Source organism: Mytilus trossulus, chromosome 6 (assembly GCF_036588685.1).
Source record: "Mytilus trossulus isolate FHL-02 chromosome 6, PNRI_Mtr1.1.1.hap1, whole genome shotgun sequence".
NCBI classification, from domain to species: domain Eukaryota; kingdom Metazoa; phylum Mollusca; class Bivalvia; order Mytilida; family Mytilidae; genus Mytilus; species Mytilus trossulus.
In genome coordinates, this window is record NC_086378.1 from 75,989,919 (window position 1) to 76,014,541 (window position 24,623).

Sequence of the window (24,623 nt, forward strand, 5' to 3'; positions counted from 1 at the left end):
TTATCTCCATTCTAATGCCACGTATTAAAATAAATGCCATTTAATAAATATTTTGGCTTAAAAATGGCATAAATAAAAGTCTGCAAAACTGTTGCATTGTCTTAAGCATCTTAACAATGTGACGTCATGTGCTAATTCTTGATGTCAAACATGAATACTAAACGTATTTTTACTTTTCGTACCCTTTATATGATATAAACTCTTTATGACCATAAATGTGTAGCCCTGTTTACTTACAAATGTAGGTGCTTTGATATACAATGTGATATATGATATCGAACTAGTGGCCTGAAATAGCCTAAAAAGCTTACCTAGTCGAAATACAAAATATTATAATCATTAGCAACTATGGCTGCTATCTTTCACACACAAATGATTTTTATTTAGACCCATTTAGATAATATTTTTTCAATTTAAAGTTCTTAAAGGCCTATTTCTCCTTATTGATTCTATTGATTTTCATGTATTTCTTGTCTTGTTGATATTTTTTTTTAGTTTTCAGTTTATCTCTATATGTTCTATATTCCAAGATAATTACAAAAAAACATAAAATTGGTCAAAAATTATTATTTGAAGGGAAAAAAAACCAAAAGATTGTGGGTATCCAACTGTGACACAAAATCAGTACATGTACAGCAAAAACACACAAAAAACACTGGAACATGTCTTTTATAACTGTTCTTATATCAAAGTCGCTGTAAGGAAATTCATCAAGGAGCAAGAAAACCCAACTATTACCTCACTGCAAGATGAAGACTACCCCTTGCAACAAGTGGGAGCATAATTCTTTGTCAAATGATTCAACTACATTGATAGACTCTTATAAAAAGTTGATCTACAAATTAAGTTGTGCTCACCTTCACTATCTTGTGAATCATACATTTCTAATACAAGTACTATGAGCAATAGTTCTACAATATTTCTACAATATTTATTCAATGGAATGATTGTAAGGTAAACATGTCTGTGTAGAGGGAATCTTCTGACCTTGGCCTAATTTTCATGGTTCATTGTTCAAAGTTAATTTTTTGTCTGTTTTTGAAGTTTTCTGTAAGCAATTGGTCGTTGTTATGCTTCAATGGTCTGTTTTTCAATCAGCATACACAATAGGTCAACTATATTTGTTAAAAAATGGTAAGATATATTTGTCTGACTGACACGTTTTAACTGACCTTGATCCAATGGTTAATGTTAAGTGTTGAGATTCTGTAATGTTTTTAGTTGAACCCTTATATGTAAGACTTTCAACATACCATCAATGGTCAATAAAGCAGTGGAGACATTTTAATTCAATAGTCGACTGATGCATGCTGTTACAACACTACTGATCATTTTTGCTGTTTACAGTTATTCACTATTGTAGTTTTCGATAACTCCTATTATGATTCGACTGACGATTGCGGCATCGTTTATGTATTAGCAGATAACTTGTTATAGTTTTTTTTATTATTTTAAGTTTCTGTCTATTAGAGAAAATTAAAAAAAACCAGAAATTTCCAATTGCACATTAATGCACAATAGCAAGAAATCTTCAATTGCACAGTATTGTGCAATAGCAAGAAATTTTCAATTGCACAGTATTGCACAATAGCAAGAAATCTTCAATTGCACAGTATTGCACAATAGCAAGAAATCTTCAATTGCACAGTATTGTGCAATAGCAAGACATTTTCAATTGCACAGATTTGTCCAGTTTTCAAATTGGTCTACATTAAGGTCCAAAGGGTCAAAAATTAAACTTTGTTTGATTTCACCAAAAAATGAGTATATGGGGTTCTTCAATATGCTGAATCTAACCATGTATTTAGATTTTTAATATTTGGGCTTGGTTATCAAATTGGTCCACATTGAGGTCTAAAGGGTCTAAAATTTACCAATATTTGATTTTATCAAAAATTTAATTCTTGGGGTTTTATGATATGCTGAATCTAACCATGTATTTAGATTTTTAATATTTGGGCTTGGTTATCAAATTGGTCCACATTGAGGTCTAAAGGGTCTAAAATTTACCAATATTTGATTTTATCAAAAATTTAATTCTTGGGGTTTTATGATATGCTGAATCTAACCATGTATTTAGAATTTGGATATTAAACCATTATAGGCAAATGTCCAATTTAAGATTTTTTAAGTTTTTAAGTTTGTTCTAAGATCACATTCATTCTGTGTCAGAAACCTATTTTATGTCAACTTTTTAATCACAATCCAAATTCAGAGCTGTATCAAGCTTAAATGTTGTGTCCATACTTGCCCCCACTGTTCAGGGTTCTACCTCTGCGGTCGTATAAATCTGCGCCCTGCGGAGCATCTGGTCTATGTACTCGTCTAGAAACAGCATAGCTTTAGAAAGTCTGCACAGCTGTTGCATATGCAATTGCGAAAATAAGCTATGAGGCATGCGTCTTAATTTTGGGAGGGGATGTGGATAACTCCTTTTTGTTCTTAATCTGAATTAAAGGAAAGGAGTAGGTCCAGTAAGACCCCTATCTGGCCCCCCAAAATAGCAGTTTTACAAAATTGTTAAAATGTAAACTTTTAGTTATTTATTTGACAGAAGAATGCTTCTGCTACATAAATACGGGCTGTTTTTGACGATACAATGTACATACACCGGGTAGTAGCACCATTAAGTCCTGCTAAATTACTGAAATCTCCACAATTCTAGCATTTTAGTTAAATTTTAGACGGTTTCCGTGTGAAACGAAAGTGGCCGCATTCGTGTTCATCCTTAATATTGAAATGTTAGTTGTATTTGATGATAATACATAACATATATAAAGGTTGTGGATGAACACAGATGCGGCCACTTTCATTTGTGACAAAAACCATCCGAAAAGTGACATTTTCTGCATATTTGGAAGATTTTTCATATTTGGGCTTGAATCGGATCGTTTTTAATGACTAAATCAGTTAAAATCTTTCACATTAACTAATTGAATCAAATAACATAGACCTTAATGTTCAAAAAGTGGTCAAAATCTTTCGTCAGATGAACCTGAATTCGAAATTTGAGGCCAAAATCGGTCCTTACCGGACCTACTCCTTTCGGTAACAGATTAAATAGACAGCAATTTAGTTGTGGTTGCATCATGCAGCGATCAGCCATGTTCAAAGGAAGTAATCATTTCAAAGTGTTATTATGACGCAGTGTAAATCCAACTGTAATGCCATTACTGTAGATATTCATCTCCAGTTGTTTTTCTGGGGTTCATGTCACAATATAAAATTTGTATTATCCTTTTTGTCGAGCCTTCGACTTTAGTCGAAAAAGCGAGACTAAGCGATCCTACATTCCGTCGGCGTCGGCGTCGTCGTCGGCGGCGTCCACAAATATTCACTCTGTGGTTAAAGTTTTTTAAATTTTAATAACTTTCTTAAACTATACTGTATTTCTACCAAACTTGGACAGAAGCTTCTTTATGATCATTAGATAGTATCCAGAAGTAAATTTTGTAAAAATAAAATTCCATTTTTTCCGTATTTTACTTATAAATGGACTTAGTTTTTCTGCGGGGAAACATAACATTCACTCTGTGGTTAAAGTTTTTGAAATTTTAATAACTTTCTCAAACTATCCTGGGTTTGTACCAAACTTTGACAGAAGTTTGTTTATGATCATAAGATAGTATCCAGAAGTAAATTTTGTAAAAAAATAAATGCATTTTTCCGTTTTTCACTTATAAATGGACTTAGTTTTTTCTACGGGGAAACATAACATTTACTCTGTGGTTAAAGTTTTTAGAATTTTAATAACTTCCTTAAACTATCCTGGGTTTGTATCAAACTTTGACAGAAGCTTGTTTATGATCATAAGATAGTATCCAGAAGTAAATTTTGTAAAAACAGAACTCCATTTTTTCTGTATTTTTCTTTTAAATGGACTTTAATTTTCTTCCAGTTTACCTTACATACAGTCTGCAGTTAAAGTTTTCAAAACATTTATTATATTCATTAAACTATCATAGATTTTTACCAAAATTGGACAGATTAGCTTCTCACAATCATAAGATAGTATCAAGAGGAATATTTTTATTGACTTTTTTCCTCAGTTTTGTTGAGCCTGCGATTTACAGCAAAAGTAGGCGAGACACTGGGTTCCGCGGAACCCTTACAAATTTTTTGGTATTTTATTAAAAGACTTAGTTTTTTATCGTCTTTTCATCTCTAGTCTATAACATGATGTAATACATGTACATGTATGTCTTTTTTGCCTTAATTGTCCAATTTGCTTTTTTATGCCCCACCTACGATAGTAGAGGGGCATTATGTATTCTGGTCTGTGCGTCCGCTCGTCTGTTCGTTCGTTCGTTCGTCCGTCCGTCTGTTCGTTCGTCCGTCTGTCCCGCTTCAGGTTAAAGTTTTTGGTCAATGTAGTTTTTGATGAAGTTGAAGTTTAATCAACTTGAAACTTAGTATACATGTGCCCTATGATATGATCTTTCTAATTTTAATGCCAATTTAGAGTTTTGACCCCCAATTTCATGGTTCACTGAACATAGAAAATGATAGTGCAAATTTCAGGTTAAAGTTTTTGGTCCAGGTAGTTTTTGATAAAGTAAAAGTCCAATCAACTTGAAACTTAGTATACATGTTCCCTTTGATAAGATCATTTTAATTTTAATGCCAAATTAGAGAATTTTTTCGAATTCCACGGTCCACTAAACATGGAAAATGATAGTGCGAGTGGGGCATCCAAGTACTGTGGACACATTCTTGTTCTTAATTAAAAAAAAATGTTTTCAGATATATATAATTCTTAATCGACAAACTTCTTGAATACATATCTATTTGTAAAAGAGAAAAATAACTTCCAGGTCCAATATTTTGTAAAAAAAACAACATTTTTTACTATATTTCGCAGGATCTCTTTTTGTTATTTTACATTGATGTTTACACAATCTTATTACTTATCTCTAAACATAAGAAATAATAATGAAAAACAAGAAAGCTAAGTCGAAAAGAATAGAGTATTTATTCCCATTTTATTACAATCATGTGAACCAAGCAATGTTTCATTCAAGTTTATGCATAGGCAATATGTACCGCAAATAACAATTTGATTTTACATATAGAATTGTTGAAAACAGTATGAGAGTATATACGATAGAATTTTTAGTATTCAAATAAATAATAAAAGATTAAATTAAGAGTGGAAATGGGGAATATGTCAAAGAAACAACAACCCGACCAAGGAGCAAACAACAGCAGAAGGCCACACATGATTGATTGTTGGTTACTTAACGTCCAGTGGCAAGTATTTCATGCATGTTCAGGACGAGAAGAAGTTAATTACTTCAAATACAAACTACATGAAATTAAGATATGATTATAAAAGAAACTTGTGAAGTTCACAGAACTAACTAAAGATACGAAGGATAAAAAAAATTGCAACGTTAAACATGCAGCTTGAAATTTCACTAGAATATCGGTAGGTCCTTTACACCAAACTAGTGGTACGTAACGATCGAGATTCGACGACGTTTTTTTTGGAAGAATCATGATCTGTCTGTGGTATGGATTCTTAGAAAAAATAAAATTTGTTTAAAACACAAAGAAAGTCCATTCTAAGAATAGATTTATCAAGAGAAATTTTGTTTTGTCCGAAATTTATCTTTAATTTAATGCAGATAAGACAAATTATCATTTTAATTCATTCATCCCTTCCTCTTATCACCACTATCCGTAAATAGACTTAAATAGATAAATACGATTAGTACACACTTGTGATCAACACAGCGTAAAACCAGGTTATTTATTGTAAATAATACGTCACAGTGGCACTTTTGGATCATTTTTATCGTAAAGGGAATAGACAAAAAGTGAGTAGCTTTTATTTTCATTACTGGAACTGCTAAAAACTATGCCTGCTAATAAATACTAATGGTTCTAAAGTTTATTTTTTATAACCGAACTTCAAACAGGGCCTTACATGTATGTCTTTAAACTCATGCATGCTTAAAAGAACGAGGTTTATAGGTTTTCTGAATCAGTTTTACTGAATATGTTCCTTATGATAATGTGATTTAACCGATCGAGTGATATATATTGAACCTCCACACTATAAGGTGTCTGTCTGAACCCAGTTACCTCGTTTTGTAATGGTAGTCTTTATTTCGTCCTTATGTTTTATGGTCACAAAACTGTTTTTTTATCCGTCCGACGTCAGGAAATTTTCCAAACTTTAATTTCCTGTATGTACGTGTGTTTTTTGTCATGAAAACAGTTGTGTGTAAACTTGAGGCCAAGAACCCTCCAGTTGTTGTTTTCAAGTGATATCATCTTTGTGTTTTAATCTTCAAATTAGTGTTATGTCTGTCCGAAGTCAGGAACCTTGTCAATAGTTGTCACTAGTTTTATATTTTTGATGATTGTCCTTTAAACAGTTTTGTGTCTGTCCGAAGTCGTCAAGCTAGCCAATTTTTATCTTTAAAATTGACCTTTATATTTGTTGTCCCGAAACAGATTTGCGTCCGTCCAAATACAGGAACGTCGCCGATGTTGTCTTTAATTCGTCTTTGTTTGATTGTTCTTAAGATTTTGTTTGTTTTGATTATTGCAGATCTGTGATGGTCTCTGTTGATGTTTTTAAAACGATTAAGAGCTTGGCATATTGCATAAACTCTTTTTTTATTATTGAAGACCGTATTTTTTTTTGTAATCTTTATATATGTTGCTGAGTCATTGATGAATACATGGTACTTCTTTTTATCCATGTTTATACAATATACGCATGCACATCACATTTGCAATGGCCTCTATTGTGTCATGGCAGCCAATACGTGGTCACCATGTTAAAAATCTCGGCGTGTAAGTCTAGTACAGGGTTCATATTAATTTCTTATTTACACGTTCTTGTCCAGAATATACATTTTATTTACCGCTGGACGTTGGCAACCCTCATCGTCCAACTTCATGCTAAAATTTGGATTTTAAATTGAACTTATGTTTAGTTGTATTTTATGTTCAGGAATAAGCGACATGTTTTACTGATTTCTGCATTTAAAATATGTATGTATTTGTTATGGTATGTCAATTTATTTTGATTATCTGTTTCAAGTGGTATGCGTCTGTAACTAATATAGAAATTGTTTGACAATCTGTTTGATATAATTATTCACATGAGTGCACCCACTCAAGCGGGTTGTCTGCGAAAGGTAAGACCGGTTTTTATATTCCAGCAAATCTTATTTTCTTGAATAATAATTTTTTTTTTTTTTAAATTACTTAAACAATTCTCATTTTTAACTTAACTTTACATTTATTTTTTATTTTAAAGTTAAACCAAAAGATCTCACAAAAATGGAACAGTTCCCTGCCAAATTATTGCATATTTAAGACAAGATTTCATATACACACGATCTACAATACTACAGTAGTATAAGACATTTTGAATGATTCTAGCTGTTACTATGTACATTCGATTCCTTATTGTAATGTTTACCAAAATGAGTTATATAGTCTCCAATAAATGCATGGATCCTACGTAATAAAAACCGATTATTACTAACGGTTTGAAAGAAAAAAGTAAATAATTTATTTACATTTTTTAAAGGAAATGTAAAAATGAAAAAATGAAAAAAAAATGGCACTAAAATTACAAATAGATTTTTAATATAAATAGTTTTTTTTTCCATTCTAGATATGGGGATGACCAGCGCAATATTAGCGGTGCTCGGATTCTGTTCCAGGATAGTTGAATCTATACTTTTCGTTATGGTAAACTTTCAATGTTTCAGTTTTTTTCTACTTACAAGACAACTTACGCGATAGGGAAGGTTTCTGTTAAAACATTTTTTAATGCATATTGTAACCCAGTCTATATATTCACACACTGAATTATCAAGAAAAAAATCACGTATTATATAACATTTTCTGATGTATCACAATAAACCATTTTCTATTTTGAAATTTTATATCAAAGATTTTGGCTTTATCCATGATAATTAGGACGGTCATTTTAAAATTTTTTATTGAAATTAGTTGTCGTTTGTTTATGTAATTCTACGTGTTTCTCGTTTTTTTAATGTAGATTAGACCGTTCGTTTTCCCGTTTGAAAGGTTTAACACTAGTAATTTGGGAGCCCTTTATAGCTTGTTGTTCGGTGTGAACCAAGGCTTCGTGTTAAAGGCCGTACCTTGACCTAGACTGGTTTACTTTTATGAATTGTTATTTGGATGGAGAGTTGTCTCATTGGCACTCGTACCTCATTTTCCTATATCTATCTAGTAGAGTTTTTCTCGTGAAATAAAAGTATTCATCAAAACACTGGACCTTAGAATATTTACTTTAGGAATTGCCTACGTACTATCCCTTCTTATGGAAGTACAAAAACAGAATGATGACCACTATAGACCCGTTTAAATATAAATCCGAAGATTTCTCTAAACATTCATCCCCAAGATAATCGCCACTACCAACCATATATATTTAAACATATGCTGTCAATGATGAAAAAAATGCACTATTAATAACATAAATTTCTATTTCATTGTAATATTGAATACAGTTAGTTACACACAACATTTTAAATGAAGAAAAGCCTACATGTTATCATTTTATTTCCTCTATTCGTACCCTGGAGTCTCTTGTTGTATATTCCCAATGATGATATGTTATAGATGGTTACCGTCGTTTCAGATTGACTGGTATGACAAGTATGTGTATTCACCGTTACAGACGATGTTGTTACCTATTGTATCCTGTATACCTCGGTTCCTTAGTATACGAGGACAAGAGTATACCATATTTTCAGCAAATATTGTATCATGGACCAGGACGGCTTTAGTTATTCCCATAGCATGCTGTCTTAAGTAAGCCTTTCATTACACAGTTCACACATTTGAAACTCTAAAATACAATGTACAATTTATAACCAATAGATTGATTCTGAATTGAATAACTAACACAATTTTACTAGATATATATATTTTTTTTATTGTCATAGTCAATTATAAGTTTAAAGAAGAAAAAAAATCCTAACACACAAACAAAAATGTCAAATAAACATAACACCAGAGGTGAACTTATTACACGACTTACATTAACTTTTGTTTAATGCGGGGTTCACACATTGCCGATTATTGCTCCGGTTTGAGATCAGACAGCAATACGACACGAAAAGTTATAAAGTCGGATTAGTATCCTCAATTATCTGGAATGTCCTATCATTGTCTGAACGCAGTCGTTTTAGTTCGTAACAGATTCCTACGGGTCGGGAAGGGTCCGAATAGTTCGGCAAAGCACCCCGACAGTTAGGTGCGTCCCGTAATGCGGGGTTCACAAAAGCCGTTTGCAATGCGATAGAGCGGACCGTGATAGGATTACGTTCCGACAGTACCTGATCATCCCGAATATGCCGACAGTTTTCGAACGGATAACTTCCGTCAGCGTCGGTTCGCTGTCTGGTCACTGTCTGATCTCAGTCGGATTACATTCGGTAGAGTCGGGACGCTGTCGTGACAGACTCGGTCGAATTTTACCTGGCAAAAAATACAAATCGGATTAGAAGCGGATTCAGAACGGGATTATCGGGACTAATTCGCTTAGAAACGGTTGAATATCGACGCTTCCTGAACACTATCTGATTGTTGTCGTGATCAAATTATTTTTGTTTACAAATTTTAATTTAAGTTTGAATTTCCATCCACGATTCACAGGGTCTTGATCAGACTTTTAATAAATTTTAATCGGGAATGGTCCTGTCAAGGACGGTAGTAAAAATCGTGAATGTGTGACCCCAGCTTTAGAGAAGTATTTTTTTCTAGGACTATTAAACTAACTGATAACAATTGAGTATAATAGTCCTAACTTTGTCAATCGTCGTTTGCTAAATTGTTATCATACTAATAGCATAAATGATATCACAAATGTCACCCGAAAAGCTGTTTATAATCCTTAAAGCACAAAATATAACGAAAAAACTGACATTTCTGAATCGTTTTGTTCTCTTGTGGACGATTGTCTCATTGGCAATGATACCACATCTTCTTTTTTTATAGTCGATACCAAATCCATCTTATTACAATAGTACCACTCCATCAACTTTATTTATCTTTTAAACCTTTAGTTTTTGATACACGAAACCGTTTTAATATTTACAGAAACCAATATTACTGGACGGCATTTTTACTGGTGCTATTTCACGATTTTCTGGATCATCTTGACGGCATTGTTGCAAAAGCTCAGAAACAAATCTATGGCCCTGTAGACGATCCTTTGCTTGGCGGATTCATGGACGCTTTCTGTGATAAGGTATATTACATCGAACATGTAGATTGCTACGCCTTCTAAAAAGCTTAGTGCCATTGTTCATTAAAAAACCCAAACTAAAACCAGATTTTTCTGTGTCGCTTGTTCTAACAAGACAACACGATAAAACACCCAATACAATAAACTAAGAAAATTACCCCATCTCAAGCCATTGTAAAAAACCTTGCACAATTAATTTAACGCAAAAAATAACATGTCTATCTAAATATCCTGTTGTGGAGTCGAAAGTTTGAGGACAATGAAATGGTTGAAACAATATGTTACTGCCACTGCAGAAAGAACAACTTATTTGACTGTATATGTTGCAGTAAGATATTATGTAACTTATCAATGATAAAGCTATAACAAGAACAAAACTGAGAAAAACTTCATCCTTAGCATTTGAATAAATTCAAGAATTATATTCAGTGCAAAAAAAATATATATAACTATATATCAATTAAATAGTTGTTACATGCACATGTATACTGTTGTTGATTTTCTGTATTTTTTTCAAAAAACTTACCTAAATTTTCATCAAATGCATTGTTTGATATTTGCCGCAATTTACTTAATTCAACTTTGTAATATATGCTTTAATCAATTTCTACTTCAGATAGTGAATGTTTTTGCTCTATGGTCAATCCTACTGACAACTGATTTTACCCTGATGACATGGAAGCAGACGAACATATACATCACATCTTGTTCTGTTATCATAGGATTTGAATTTGTGCTCGGTGTTGTCAGAGTACAAGACTACTTCCGCTCCTACTATCTCAGGTATATCAAAACTATTACAATAATTAGATATAGTACAATTTGTCTCAAGAATTATTTGCATTGGATGAATACGTCACACTGTAAACGATTCTTGTTATCCTCTTACGATCCAAATGATTTCCAATTTTGCTTCTTATCGTATTATTCTGACTCCTCAAACAAATTAGACGCATATGACAGCGTTATACTTCAGTGTCAATGGAATATTTTCCCATACTTTGCTAAGATTTTAATTCTCATTACAGACATTATGACTGTCCAAATCAAGGAACATTGCTGAAACCTAGGTCTGTTATTGGCAGTTTGCTTTATTTTTCTTGTATGCTACGAGACCTACACATCCTTTATTGTTATACAGAGTCAATAAGACCAAATAAATGTATTTCTACATGCATTGCATTGTTAGATTACTGTTTCGGGACAAATATCCCATTATAAATCATTGCTACATTTGACAGATTGCTGAGCAAAAATGACACTTTGATAAGTAAAGCGGACACAGCTGCTGTGATGGAAGGAAAACTAAAAGAAAAGTTAGAATCAATGGGCATTGCGTTCCTGTGTTTGGCTGAAGCTTCTCCTATACCCATTACTTCATGGTGTATGTAGACATTACGTTTTATTTTTATCTTCTTAAAATACATTATAAGCGTTAATATTGTTGTTAATTTTTGTCAGCTTTAATGTTTTGTGTGTTATGTCCTTTGGATTTTCTAATAATAACTTAGCGGATTATTTTCGCGGAAAAAAAATTCTCCAAACTAAATTCCGCCATTTCTAAAGTGCACATGCAAAGGTATTTATAAAAGTTTCCATTCTGCAAAATCATAACGGCCAAAATACTTCGTACACCTTATGCAATGAAAATATTGCGAAATTACACCCGAAAAAAACCCACCGTTATACGGTATAGTTAGAGTGTCTGGGTATCTTTTACCTACTACCTTTCATAATCAGTTCATTCTGATAAGACTTTCTTCATTAACGTAGTTGAAATACAAATTATCTGGTGAGCGCTTTTATACTTTCTATTGTAATTAATCCCTTTGTAAATTGACTATATATTTTAGCTGGAATAACTGGAATTGCATGTCTGATTATGTCAGTAAGATTAGCATACGCCAGTTTGCAACATAAGTTGAAAGCCCGTGAACAAAGAAAACGAGATGAAGTAGACTTTAATGAAATCATAGAAACTAAAGAAGATGGTGAAAAGGCAACATATACAGAAAAGATCCCAAAGGTAAACACAAAGCTGTGTTAGCTGACATAATTCCCTGCAGTTCAAGCCAATATCAAATATGACGTGTTTTGCAAAAGATATGAGAAGGTAAACGGTCGAAAATTCGAATGACTTGGAGTGTGATGAAATAATGAACAACTCTAACAATAAAGTAGTAACTGAAATTGAATTGTTTATATATGGAAACCAGCAGACATTTTCCGGTAAATTTAATAATCAGGAAGTCGACTTATATGGTGACGGCCTAAGAGAAGATTATTGGCTTTTGTTTTGGATTCTGAAAAATTATCCTGCTTCACGTGTTTGAGTTGCTACATTGTTATCATAGACTATTTCGAGACTTCAACAAAATGTGCAAAAATTTGCAAGTGGAAACGAGAATGAATCTTCTAAGAATAATAACTGGTAGACACAGAGACGCATCTATAACTGATCATCACATACGTGGAGCATGCGATAATCAGGATGAAACGACAGACGTTAGTTAAGCTCGTTTGATCTACTATCACGGACTAAAAGCTAGTGACTTTCTTCAGTTCTTTTGCAAAACACACATTCCTTGCACATATCTTTCCGTTTAATAATTCACAAAAATGAATAAATATTGCTTAATCCAAATAGAATTTGTCTTAAGTAATATTTTCAGAGCCAAATCACCATTGCAGAGCTTAAACCAGAAGTGTGATAGCTTGGTAGTATATCGGTAAGATGTAATTATCCTGTGATATAAGTTATTAAACCTTACACCATTTTTCATCAATACATTTTTTTATCTCAAATACCATTTTGGTATATTATCAAAAGAGAATCGCAATTAAGATATGTTTTCATGTCAAGCTATTTTTGAATTACGTTATGAAAATTATATCTGATCTCTAGTCGTAGCTGAACATCAACAAGTCCGTAATTTGTCGTCCCATGTATGAGTCTGTCTCATATATTTACTGACACGAAGTAATTGATTATAAGGATCGTTTGAAAATAAATGTTAAAGACAATGAAGATGATTTCAGCTCTTTCTGATTGTAAACCTAACATACCTCTCTATAAAGAATTAAAGCAGCAGTAGTTAACCACTGTTCTGTAGTCATACATCGTCTACTAGACGGAAACAAATCCGGGTAAAAAATTAAAACCGAAGGATATACATCAGCTAAAGAAATGGAAAAAATGTGTACGCTGTAGAAAATATACAAATGCACAATTCCTTGTGTGCATGATCTAAATATTGTGACAACTCACTTGATTGATTGACGCCTTACTGTTGGCCACCAGTTTATTATCTATGATTATATTGTTGTTTTGGACAGGAAAGTTAATTTGACAATGGTTTATTGATATTTTAAAGTATCATTGTTGTGTCCTACGTACTGTTGTATGTTGATCTTTTTCTGTTTTTAGCCATGACGTTGTCAGTTTATTTTCGATATACAAGTTTAAATGTCACTCATATTTCTTTCGCCTCTCGCTTAAACACACAGTACCTATGTTGTCATATACTTTGAAATAATGAGTGTCACAATGAATTACAGCCATCGATTTTAGGATGTAAGGCGAATTGATCTCTTAATAAAAAGCTTACATAATAGTTCGAGCTTGTTTTTCATTGTCTGTGAACAACTTTCCATGCTTAAGAATATGGCTTGATATGGTTTAGAGTATAATTGTTTTGTCATCTTAACCATTGTATAAGAATGCCTTTTCTTGTACTGACATTATGTTATCATTTTGCTTTTTGTTGGTAAACGGTTATAAAAGTAAAAGGGGTTATAAAGCCACTGTAACTGCACCATTTATGTGTTTGCCTCTCTCCAGACAAGATCTTTGTCAGTGATTGTCTTTAGTCATATCTAAATCTGTGTTAATTTGGAAATCTATTGTTGATGGCAGATGCTTGGTTGTTTCCTTTTAATCTTTCATCTTTTACCAGTCTTTTTCATATAATAAGAAGTTGACATATTGTAAAGATAATCGTTGATGGGTTGCTCACACGTTAACATGTATATTACATCTGCTTTTATTCAGAGTTGACATTACAAAGCTTTTGCTGTCTTTTGCATTTTACGCTCTAAGCTATTAGATATATCAGACTTTCCCAACTATCGAGCTTTCATTTGGACGTGTTTTGTAAATTATGAATTAATAGATTGCTTTGTACAAACTTTAATTCTGAAAGATGTAAAGCCGGGGATTCACAAGTTTTTATTTCATTTTCAGAAATTAAGAAAATGCTACAGCGAATCAAATGCATCTAAATTCTTAGCTGAAAGCATTGAAAAATCAAACAGGTAATTTCCATAATTTCTTGTAAAATAATAATAAAGTTAAGCAACAGTGTTATCAACCGGCTCAAGATTAAAACAAAATGTAACTGGTTAAACATTAATTCGACATTGAAAAAGGGTCGAAAGATAACAGAGAAACATTCAAATTTATAAATAAAACATAAAATGAAAAAGACAAAGAGACAAACAATAGAACATCAAAACACAACATACAAAAAAGAGACTAAGCAACACTAACACCACCAAAAACTGGGGGTTTCTAAGGTGCTCCGGAATGGTAAGCAGATTCTGCGCCTCATGTGGCACCCGTCGTGCTGCTCATGTTATTACAAACCCGATAAATTTGTATAATTCGGTAAAAGTTATTCAAAAGTAACAACAGGACTTTGGTAGGTCACATAAGTTCAAGAGGAACGGGATTGCAATTACGACGTTCCGAGAACGTCTGTGAAACGGATATCCCATAGCGGTCAATATTAATGTTCCCCTTTTAGTCTTTGTTAAATTTGCACTTTGTATGATAAAACACTCGACGATACGTTGCTATAAATGTATTATAAATGATCAAATTTTCATTTCAGTTCTTTGTCAGATGAAAATGATTCCACAGATGATTCTATATTGGATGAAGGTGAAGATGCTGTCCGACCACTACTACAAAGACATAATTCTGTTCCAGTAAATGCTTTTGATACACGTGTTGATAAAGTGTATACTGTTGGTTGTTTTGATTTGTTTCACAATGGCCACATCACTCTGCTGCAACGTATGAAAGCCCTAGGAAAACAGGTAGCGTTTAAAATACAGGTTAAGGTGGTATGGGTGTCTTCCTCCATCTTGGATTGTAAAAAACAGAGAATCAAAGGTCCAGATTGTCTATCAAGTTAGCAAAATTTAATGCAGGAATGCAGATATTTAATGTGAATTTTCATTTAAAAGAACCAATTTATAAGAATATAACTTATACATATCAATATTTTTGCAAATGTTGATTATTTTTGGTTGTTTTTAATTTTTTTTAAATTGGCATTTTTAGGGGAAATAACTCTAAAACAGTGCAGTTTCTAAAGGATTCTACATGGAATTTTCCTATTTTGTATTTTTGCCGAAAAACACATACGGTGACCCTATTTTTTCTTTTGATATTCTCAAAGCATTGTCTGAAAGCTATCTTTTCCTTAAGTATTTAACAATTCTATCATTTCGTTTAATTTCTAATCACAAAATGGTGTTTTTTCCTGTATAATCCATACAAAATGTGTCATTTTGTCACGTCCTGTAGCTTGAGAAAATGCGCAGTGACTTATCATTTTTATTATATTTTTCAACATATATCAATAGATACTACGTTTTGGCAAAGTATGAACAAATTCTATCATTTTTATTTAAGACTCTCATACCACCTTAAATTAATTCATGATTGTTATTTTAAAAATGTACATTAATATATGCAATTTATATATACGAAAACAAACTAATCAAATATAACTCATCAAAGATAAAATTAATATAAACATGTTTTAGTACATTGAACAAGTTTTTGGCAGTCACTAGGTTTAAATCACTGATATTGATCGTTTCGTCCCCCAAAGGTTTACCATCCAAGAACTCAATTCAGCAGTATTGACATGAAATATCAATGATTCGACAAGACCGTCTTCTCTCATGCATACATAGCCTTTACTAGATTTAGCTAAATTTTCAATGGTCTTTAAATTTGTCTTTTCTTTGGCCTTTCTTCTGTTTTGATTCGAAGTCCCTTGATGAGGTAGACAAAATGAGTGTCTTGCTGACTAAATTACAAGCTTCATATTTTTGATGAGTTTTTAAATATACCATATTAATATATAGATATAGGAAGATGTAGTATGAGTGTCAATGAGACAACTCTCCATCCAAATAACAATTTATAAAATTGAACCATTATTATAGGTCAAGGTACGTTTTTTTTTTTTTTGAATTCTTTTCACAATCTTACAAAACGAAAAGGAACACGAAATTTTCTTGAGCTTTTTTGCTGTTGGGCACTCAGTAGCAAGTTGTAGTTGCAGAAAAGATATTAACAATGAGTAAATATTATATTCTCCGTTTTTTATATTTGGCGTGATGAGTAACTTGTAATGTTTTTCTTTTCGTCTGTGTTTTAATAGTATGCAATCTCTATTTTGTAGGTTATAGTAGGAGTACATGACAGTAGAAGTATCTTCAAACTAAAGAAGAGAGTGCCCATAGACAGCACAGAGAAACGCATGCTTAATGTTAAGAAATATGCTGATATGGTAAGGCTACTCTTATGTGGCTGTATAATTTCCCATGTAAACCTTTGCATACCCTATCTCACTAATGTATATTAGCTAGAGTATTCTCTACACATTATATATCTATTTCTTAAATCTAAACTAGTATTATATTTGGCCTTATTTATGCAAGAGCTAGATGCCTTTGATTATCTTTGTAAGAATAATTATACAAACATACATCAATTTGAAATCGAATAAAAGTCATATCTTGTATTAAAGTTGAATTTACCTCATTTGACGGCGAAGTTTATATTGACTAGGCTTGGCATAATACTATTATGTAATTTATTTACATTTTTCTAATCTTTTTAATCTTTACCTAAAGGTGTTTTGTATTGGGAACACTGATCCTACCACATACCTTTCCTCTGTAGTGACTTTATCAGCTTACCAGACGGCATTATATGTTCGAGGAGATGATATGCCAAGCTTTCCTTCTAGATCCTATGTACAATCTGTAATGCCTGTCTGCCTGCTTCCATATACTCATGGTGTTAGCTCTACCCAGCTTAGAAAATTAAAATATGCTCATATCAAACATGATGATGATATTAACAATGAACTATGTTTATGACAATTTATAAAACATTGTGATATGGAATATTATTTAGAGAGCTTAAACTAAAGAACACATAGATCGATATTGATTTCTAATACTATTATAGCATTTAATGTGTATGCATTTGTATTAAATGTGAGTTTTGAATCTCAGTTTTGAATATATATTTGGATTTAGAAATAAAGTTTGAGGACAAGCTGTGGTTCGTATTTATTAACCCTCTTATAATGAATAAAATGTATTAATGCTGTTTAAGCATGTAAGTATAACTTTAAAATAAGATTGCTTTCATTAAAAACATCTATAAAAAGTATCATACGCTTGCTACCTTTCGTCGTTTATTTTATCGAAACATCGATTATAAAACTGTGTGTATAGTAATTAAAATCTTCAAGTTTATCGAGTTGCGAACTTAGAGAAGACATATAACATGTATCGTCACAAAACAAAAAAGGAAAATAAGAATACAATAAAACCTCATCGACAGGAGGTAGCATTTAGACAGTCTAATTCATTTTGGGCAGGAGTATAGTGGTGGTGCATTTTCTTTAAAAAAACGACCAAAGATGGTAAACAAAATTTGGCACACTTGAATTCCAAAATAACAACCATTTTTGGTACGTTCATGCGTCAATGGATATACTGAAAATTCATTTCCACTCCATTATTCAATTTAAATTTTACATTACGTTTTCCCTAGGTATATTGTGTGGCTGGAACAGATCCTACCAACTATATACACTGCATATTGACGGAAAATGTCACAGAACGACATATGTACGTACGTGGTGATGATATGCAAAATTTTCCCGCCAGGAATCTGTGTGAAGCCCGGATGACAGTGAAGTTTCTACCATATACTCAAGGTGTGTCATCAACGAAACGAAGAAAGAGTGAATTTACGTCATGTAATTATGGAACACATGCAAAGGATGACGTGCAAGCAATTTTTTATTGATTACATTTTTTGTTGCCTTTATACAAGTTGTATGCATATAACTCATGGACATTTTTCAAGAACAATATATTTAGAAATTGTTACAAAATATGCATTATTACTTATGTAATCGTATGATTTAAAATGCCTCGTTTTATTATGTTTAAAACATGCAAATAAAGAATAATAAACTTTTTAATAAAATTTTGTTTACGTATGATTTATGTGTCATCCATTTGGTTCTACATTGATGTAGCACCCCACCTCTTTATCCCCGTGATTTCTATTTTCAACAGTCACACACATTCAATGAATAAATTGAGTAATCATCTTAAAATGAGTTCCGTATGTCTAAAATCAACAACAGCTACTTGTTTTACTTAAGGAACGAGTTTTGTAAATAAAATTTGTTCTAGACACACTTGTTTTATCACAGGTGAATATCCATCGGTCCTCAAACCTATATTTCAAGCATTGTTCACACCATGTTTGATGGTTTGTTTCGTTGTCAGATTTCTACTTAAAAATTTAAATGTCATTTTAATAACTCTGGTCTACTATTCATTCCTTCGGTTTTGTTGATTCCTTTGATCTGTCTTTTCATAGTCAATTTTCGACATTTGAAGATCGGTAAAAGCAGACCTTTTTTCGGTACTGTCCGTTATTTCATATGAAAAAATAAGATGTAAGTTAGCTTCAAAATTATTTTTGACTAATAAAGGAATGCTATGTATACACCAACTTAAAAAAGGACTGAACTTACTTATGATTTATTGAATTTTTTAGGAAGAAAGATAAGAAGTTTGAATATCCTTTTACTTTACATTCCGCTATATATATAATGTCCTCTCATTAATAATTCAAAATTTGGTGACTATCTTGTACGCATCTATACCATTCCATTTTCGCAACAAATTTGTGGCGCCTGATGCCGCCACCCGCACGAAATTGACCTACAGGTGTAATACCACCAAATCATGGTACATCACATTCCGGTTTTATGCAAACATAGGTAAACAAAAATATTCTCTTGAATTTGACAGTTGTATGTAATATATCCTACATTTTAAAACATTTTTGTGTCATAATATCTTGGTTATTTCAAAGCACAATTTATTTTCACTTGACAAACTTGTCAAAGATACCAAGCGTATAATTTTGTTCGCCCGACGCATGTATCGTCTTCAAAAGACTCAACAGTAACGTTCGAATAAAAAAAAAAAAAAGTCGATGAGTATTATAGACCCAAACTTCCGAGCGGTTTTGCTTAGTACAGCTAATGAAATTTATTTTTGGAACTGACAACACTTGTTCTTGAAGTGAGCTGCTGGTTGAGTTTCTATTACTGAGAGTCCATGAGAACCTCGTAGACTGTCAGTCCAGTCGAAAATCTACGACTCAATCCAGGAATTGCTTGTCAAATATATCATTAACACCCTGCTGATTATGATTCCTCAAGTGCACAGAAAGATACACACATTGGTCGATTTATATCACTTTTCAACGACAGTATGACAGTTCTTGTCCATTCGTTTTTGAAGTGTTTTGTTATTTGATTTTGCCATGTGATTATGGACTTTCCGATTAGATTGTCCTGTTAGTTCAGTATTTTTGTGATTTTACTTTTCACTGTTTATTTCTCTTTATTTGAATAATAAAGAAGGCGTGGTATATAATTCTTTATAATGAATTGATATACTGACTTTATTTGTAAAAAGGCGACAGAAGAGATAACAAAGCTCAGCCAATAAGTCGAATAGACACTGACAACATGGTGGCAAAAACAGAAGACGTCAAAATACATTAAAGTTCACAAAATATTACTAAGACATGAAACTATAAGCTACATGCACCAAACTAAAAACTGGTGTGATCTCAGATACTCATATCAGTAGATTTTGATCCACTAATGGCACCTGTTATGTTGATCATGGGCAGTACACATTAGAAAAACACACTCGCGATAAAACGAATAACAGGTTTGTTGTTACGACGATTGGGATATTTCAGTGGGCTTTAGTGAAACAGATGCCCTACAACAGAATGGTTAACCAACCCGTGATGGCGTCCGTTGAACTTTTCGACTGATAACTTTTACATTTGGAACCCTTGATTCAATAGATTCCGTGTTAGCAATTATTATATAGCAAGGAAACTATGATAGGAAGCAACAACTCTTTTAAAATATCGTATCAACTGGGAAATATATACTATATATGCAAGCGCAAACAACATTATTTTTATATGCAAAACTCGTTATTTGGGTTGACTAAAAAAAAGTTTAGAAATTAAAAGCAAATCTTGGTTTAAATAAAGGCAACAGTAGTATAGCGCTGTTAGAAATTCATAAATCGATCGAGAAAAAACAAAATCCGTGTTACAAACTCAAACTGAGGGAAAGATTTTTCCTCATTAATAAAATAGGAGATTTAAAATTTAACATGAAAAGGATGATGAAATATTGATCCTTTATATTGGGTTCCGTGTGTTGGTGATGGTAGTGCATCACAGGGTAATGTTATGCCTCTAGTGTATGGGACTGTCCCTTGGATGTCTTATGCCGCTGGCTAGCAATATGTTTTTTCGAAAAGAAAGTCGAGTGAGTAAGTCTTTCCTGCCAGTACAGAGCCTCTACATTATCAAGACTTTATCAGTAGCCTCCCCACGGTGCCACACGGTAACTGATTGCAACAAATCAGACGAATTTGTTGGGGATCTCGGAGCAGCAAGGGCCCCAGAAATGCAATGTGTAGGCCCACTGGTATGTGGGCATGCCCTAGCACTCATTAACCTTGCCCCAACTATAGATTTAGGAAACTTTCCTAACAGAAGAAAACTCTTAACATCAAAACCAACGGGTAGATCAGAATCTTAAGCCAAGGAAGGCATCTGTCTATTGGAAGGAAAACCATAAACAAATAACCCTAGTCCACCAGGTTGGAGGTTGAGCTAGGGGGTAATCTCTCCTACTCATAAAACAGCATCTGATTACGGAAACAAGGATTAGAAAAAAATTAACTCGTCTCGTAACATCAGAATACCAGCAGAATTCTGCGCATATGAATGGGACTAGTGAAAGCCAACAGGAAGCTAGTCACACGAAAAGTATCCTGAATGCGAGAACCAAACTTAAATTGGGTTTTTGAAATGTCCGTACCATGTATGAGGCAGGAAAACAAGCCCAAGTGATAAGAGAAATGAAGAAAAACAAGCTGCACATATTAGGTATAAGTGAATGTAGATGGACAGGGTTTGGCAAAAACTTGACAAATACAGGCGATACGATCATATATTCTGGTAGAAAAGATGACAAACACCAGGGGGGAGTTGCGATCATCCTCAACAAATCAGCTTCTTAATCACTCATTGAGTATAATCCAGTCAGTGAAAGAATAACAGCAAGACTAAATACAAAACCTATAAAGACATCAATCATCAAAGTCTATTCTCCATCAAATGAAGCTGATAAAGAAATTAAGATAGAATTTTATGAAATGCTTCAAGCTGAGATAGAGAAAATCCCGAAAAAAGACCAAACAATCATCATGGGAGATTTTAATGCTAAAGTAGGACAAGACAACAGTGGTTTTGAGAGAATAATGGGAAAACATGGCTGTGGGATCATGAACGAAAATGGAGAACATCTAGTAGACTTTTGTGGACTGAACAATCTTGTAATAGGTGGAACATTGTTCCGACACAAGGATGTCCATAAGCTGACTTGGGTATCACATGAAGGCAAAGATAAAAACCAGATCGACCACATAGCAATTAATGGCAAGTGGAGGAGATCCTTACAGGATGTGAGAGTAAGGCGAGGAGCTGATGTTGGAAGTGACCTTCATCTTGTCACAGCAAACATCAAACTCAAACCAATGAGAGCATCAGAACCTTGCAGGGTACAGAGATTCGACACAGGGAAACTCAGACACATGAAAACCAACCATGACTTCAAATTAGAACTGAAGAATCGCTTTCAACTCTTAGAACAACTAAAAAGTAACAACACTGAAGAAAGTGAAACAGTAGATGAACAATGGCAAGAAGTTGAAGATCTGTTTAAACAGACCAATGAAAAAATATTGGGTTTCAAACACCAAAAGCACAAAGAATGGATCAAACAAGAGACATGGATGTTGATTGACAACAGGAAAGAGTTAAAGAAAAAGATCTGCAACACTCACTCTGATAGACTAAAAGACAGACTAATGGGCCAATACTCCAACTGTAACAAGGACGTTAAGAAAGCCACCAGAAAAGATAAAAAAGATTTTATCGAGGGATTGGCTCTAGAGGATGAAAAAGCTGCGTCTGAGCAAAGAATGGGCGACCTTTACCAAATTACAAAGAAACTTTGTGGTCTAAAAAGAAACACCAACATGCCAGTAAAAGACAAACTGGGTAACATTATAACATCTGAAAGAGAACAAGAGAATAGATGGAATGAGCACTTCAAAGAAGTATTAAATAGGCCAGAACCAAAAACAACAGTAAACATACCCATAGCAGAGAGATTAATGTTACATTCGTGAAATAATTTTCTTGAAGGTTTGGTGTAATCATGTTCGTCTAAAATTATTCTTGCTGCCCTTTTTTGCAGTTTTAGTAAACTATCTAATAGAAAGTTATTACAGTTTCCCCATATTGAACAACAATAATCTAAGTGAGGTAAACGTAAGCGTTATAGTTCATTTGTCTAGCTTTGTGATTTAAATATTTCTTTATCCTTTTTAGTAAAGCTAAAGAAGAGTTAACTTTTTTGATTGTATAATCGATATGAGAAGACCAAGATAGAGATGCATCAATAAAAACACCTAGAACCTTTTCACATGTACTTTCTATAATTTTTTGTCCATTTAAAGTAAGATTAATGTTTGCATTTGATGTAACGGAAAGCTTTTGTTTAGATCCAATGCATATAGCTTTCGTTTTAGATACATTTACAGCCATTTTATTGTCATCACACCAGCGAAAAATATCTTGTAAAACCGTATTAAGTTTTTGACTGATGCAATTTTTGTTTTGTCTAATGACTGATATGGTGCTATCATCAGCAAATAAATCGGTGTTATGATTAGGATTAGACAAAGGAAGATCATTAATAAAAATTAAAAACAACACCGGTCCTAATACGGATCCTTGAGGTACACCCGTTTTTTTGTTTTTGTACGTCTGATAATGTATTTGAAATAGATACTTTCTGATATCTGTCTGCCAAATATGATGTAAACTAACGTAATGAAGTATAAGCAAATTTGTATTTGTTTAATTTTTAAATAAGCAGTTCATGATTGAGGAGATCAAAGGGTTTTGCTTGATCTAAAAATACTGCTCCAACAAGATCGCCATCATCAATGACTTTAAGCCACTTATCTATTAAAGCTGTTAACGCAGTTTGACAAGAATGGTTTGCACGAAAGCCTGACTGCATTCTATACATTAACTTGTATTTATTAAGATATTTTACTAAGTGTGTTTTGACATGTAACATTGTGCCAATCACGCAAAAAATACTATATCACAAATCATTACTAATGTATAAGGCAAAACATGGCTTAGCCCCAAAATATATGTCCAGTCTTATTGTATAAGCTTCTGCAAACCAAAAATATAATACAAGATTTTCATCCTCTGATGATTTTATTATTCCAAAACCAAAACACACAGTTGTTTAAGTCTAGTTTTTCGTACACTGGACCAAAAGTGTGGAATGCTCTTCCTAATTCAATAAAGAAATCAAATACAGTATCTGAATTTAAACATAAATACAAATCTATGTACTTTTAACATTACAATCATATTTGTACTGTAATGCCATATCATAATTGTTTATTGTATTTTAAATTGTATATAATTTTTATTTATCATTATTACTGATGAATTGTTTATTTCTAATGTAATTATTATTGTATTAAGAGAGCCTTATTGAAAATTGGTGTAATCCAAATAAGTTACTCTCTCTAAATAAAGATATTATTATTATTATTATTATTATTAAAGCACGACCTTGAGGTAAACATAGAAATTCCATCAAGATAGAAGATTATTAGAGCAGTAAAGAGTCTTAAAAACAATAAAGCCCCGGGAAACGATAAACTACCAGCAGAACTATTTAAATCAGATCCAACCTTAACAGCACATATTCTTCATACACCATTCAAAAAGATTTGGCAAAATATCAAGATACCTAAAACTGGTCAGAAGGTAACATAATAAGACTGGCTAAGGAAGGCGAGCTCACAAACTGCCATAACTGGAGAGGAATCA

The 24,623-nt window shown here is 32.8% G+C and overlaps 2 protein-coding genes across 5 annotated transcripts; both read left to right on the plus strand.

The window, feature by feature from the left end:
• The first annotated feature begins 5,681 nt into the window (after positions 1-5,681).
• LOC134721861 (uncharacterized) lies at positions 5,682-18,485 on the plus strand. Of its 4 annotated transcripts, none has more exons than XM_063585121.1 (11): positions 5,682-5,819; positions 7,640-7,716; positions 8,639-8,811; positions 10,102-10,252; positions 10,866-11,032; positions 11,491-11,633; positions 12,103-12,275; positions 14,493-14,563; positions 15,142-15,349; positions 16,732-16,839; positions 18,120-18,483. In XM_063585121.1, the coding sequence occupies exons 2-11, from the start codon at positions 7,642-7,644 to the stop codon at positions 18,375-18,377; spliced, it is 1,527 nt and encodes a 508-aa protein (XP_063441191.1). In that variant the 5' UTR covers positions 5,682-5,819; positions 7,640-7,641; the 3' UTR covers positions 18,378-18,483. The 4 variants fall into 4 exon arrangements, with proteins under 4 accessions (XP_063441191.1, XP_063441189.1, XP_063441190.1 ...); XM_063585119.1 differs by lacking the exon at positions 5,682-5,819 and adding an exon at positions 6,774-6,807 and having other exon boundaries at positions 18,120-18,485; XM_063585120.1 differs by lacking the exons at positions 5,682-5,819; positions 18,120-18,483 and adding exons at positions 6,774-6,807; positions 17,186-17,500.
• Positions 18,486-20,931: 2,446 nt separating this feature from the next.
• Positions 20,932-22,888, plus strand: LOC134723016 (uncharacterized). The gene is made up of 2 exons (XM_063586646.1): positions 20,932-21,214; positions 21,738-22,888. The coding sequence occupies exons 1-2, from the start codon at positions 20,932-20,934 to the stop codon at positions 22,886-22,888; spliced, it is 1,434 nt and encodes a 477-aa protein (XP_063442716.1).
• The last annotated feature ends 1,735 nt before the right edge of the window (positions 22,889-24,623 follow it).